Below are 1,980 nucleotides of genomic sequence, written 5' to 3'. Positions count from 1 at the left end.
CGCCCTCTGCATTGGGAGGTGAAATCTTATCCACTGGACCACCAGGGAAGTCTGCTGTTCTGGTTTTAACTCTGAACTAGCTATTAACATCATGAAATTGGGAGATCCACATACAAATCGGTTTCTAGATGCTTCTGAGAAACCAGGAAATCTGGAGCTGAGTGGCAGCTGTTTGGTGAGACAGAGCCCACGTCCCCTAGGATGGACTGAGCCAATGCCATCCTGTTTCTCTCACTGCTGAGGCCTCCCAGCTCCTGCAGGCCTCAGTGGTTGCCCACTGAGCATCCCAAGAGCCAGTCCCAGACTCTGGAGGGCTGACATTTCTACTGGAGCAAGCCCCCATGACTAAGAAAGGAGAAAACCCAGGGACGTTCTAATCTCAGCCCATGAGATGAGCAGGGCCCACCTGACCATCAGGCCCTGTGGTCGGAGGGAGCACATATGCCAGGGGAGTGGGGGGTCTGTGCCACAACCCAATTCCCTCCCACATAGGGGGTCAAACTGTTCCTGCCTGGATGGAGCCTTAAGAGACTGTCTAGGGGCTGCCCTGCTGGCCCAGGGGTTAAGAATCCACCTGCCAATGCAGGGGACACAGGTTCAACCTCTGATCCAGGAACTAAGATCCCACGGGCCATGGGACAACCAAGCCCGCGAGCCACAACTACTGAAGCTGGCATGCTCTAGGGAATCTGTGCCCTGCTGTTTAAGAAGCCACTGCAACGAGAAGCCCGTACTCCACAAAGAGAGTAGCCCCACTTGCTGCAATTAGAGGAAGCCTGCACGCAGCAACAAAGACCTAGCACAGCCAGAAATAAATAAATACAAATTTTCTTTAAAAACATAGAGGCTGTCTAGTTCATGAGTTCCTGCCTTACACCCCTCGCCAGGCCATTTTACAGATAAGGAAAACTGAGGGCCCAGGCCACACAGTTAGTGAAGAAGTATTTGGGAGAGGGCGATCTTAATGCCTTAAGACCTTGTGGATGGTAGATCAGGGGTCCCCTATGCCTGGGCTGGCTTGTGAGACCACCTCCCCTGCACCATCCAGAGCCTCTGAGACCCCCCCACTCACTCGTCCTCTCTCTCCAGGACGTCCCGGGGCACAGGCAGCAGGGACAGCAGGAAGGCTTGGCTCATGTGCTGGATCTCGCCAAGCCGCTGCTGGTGCTGGGCTCCCGACATGTGTTCCTGGAACTCCTGCAGCAGGCGGGAGCGAGAAAGGGGCGTGAGGAGTGAGCGCCTGAACACTGGGGCTAGAAGAGGCCTCCAACCTGGGCTTCCTGGCCACCCCACTGCTGCCGGGAGGACTTCTCTCTCATGACTCTGTATGGGCCAGAGAAGGATGGTAAACTGGGGCCCAGAGTGAGCACATGCCAGCCAGAGCCTCTGCTCCCGCTGGAGACCATGAGCACCTCCGAGGTGAGGAGCAGTGTGATCAAATTCCAGGTCCCCGTGGCTCTGCTCAGGCCAGGCACAGAGGGGCAGCGCTAACAATAGTGACAGTAATCGCACCAGTGTGATGCTGTTACTAAGGCTGCACTCTGGGCTAGCGCAGCGACTCATGACTTCAATGTCAAGTTGCTGAATCCCCAGAACCCCTCTGGGAGGCAGTTTTTCTTTTTCTAGAGGTGGGTTCTAAATGTTTCTTCTGATGCATGCAGAAACCGAGGCACCAATGCCTCAGTTTGGAAGGTGGAATTCACTTTCCAAAACCCACATAGTCAGTCAGGGCTGATTTGCACCAGGTCCACCCAACTCTGAAACCCTGCCCCCTGGGCTGGTCCGGAGATGTTTTGTGATCTAAGGTACAGCTGCCGGAGGTGGGGCTTGGGGGCCCAAGTGGACACAGAGGCAGCCCTGGGAAAGGCAGGCTGGGCATCACATACAGCCCCCAAACCCTCCACCTGCCCACGAGATCTCCCACCCCCCCACCGGAGGGTACCTGCTGGCTACTGCAGCCGGCCTTGCAGATGTAGCAGA

At 56.0% G+C, this 1,980-nt stretch overlaps 1 protein-coding gene across 2 annotated transcripts in view; it reads right to left on the bottom strand.

The window, feature by feature from the left end:
- Window positions 1-1,980, bottom strand: part of CIZ1 (CDKN1A interacting zinc finger protein 1) — a 17,835-nt gene that overhangs the window by 5,576 nt on the left and 10,279 nt on the right. For both annotated transcript variants that reach the window (XM_010856863.1, XM_010856862.1), the window contains exons 11-12: window positions 1,943-1,972; window positions 1,073-1,197 (exon numbers count right to left, since the gene is read on the bottom strand). In XM_010856863.1, coding sequence (XP_010855165.1) covers window positions 1,073-1,197; window positions 1,943-1,972 — 155 coding nt within the window. The remainder of the gene's footprint in view (window positions 1-1,072; window positions 1,198-1,942; window positions 1,973-1,980) is intronic.

This window comes from Bison bison, unplaced genomic scaffold (genome assembly GCF_000754665.1).
Source record: "Bison bison bison isolate TAMUID 2011002044 unplaced genomic scaffold, Bison_UMD1.0 scf7180017864375, whole genome shotgun sequence".
Classification (NCBI taxonomy): Eukaryota; Metazoa; Chordata; class Mammalia; order Artiodactyla; family Bovidae; genus Bison; species Bison bison.
This window is presented reverse-complemented; position numbering and strand designations above follow the sequence as displayed.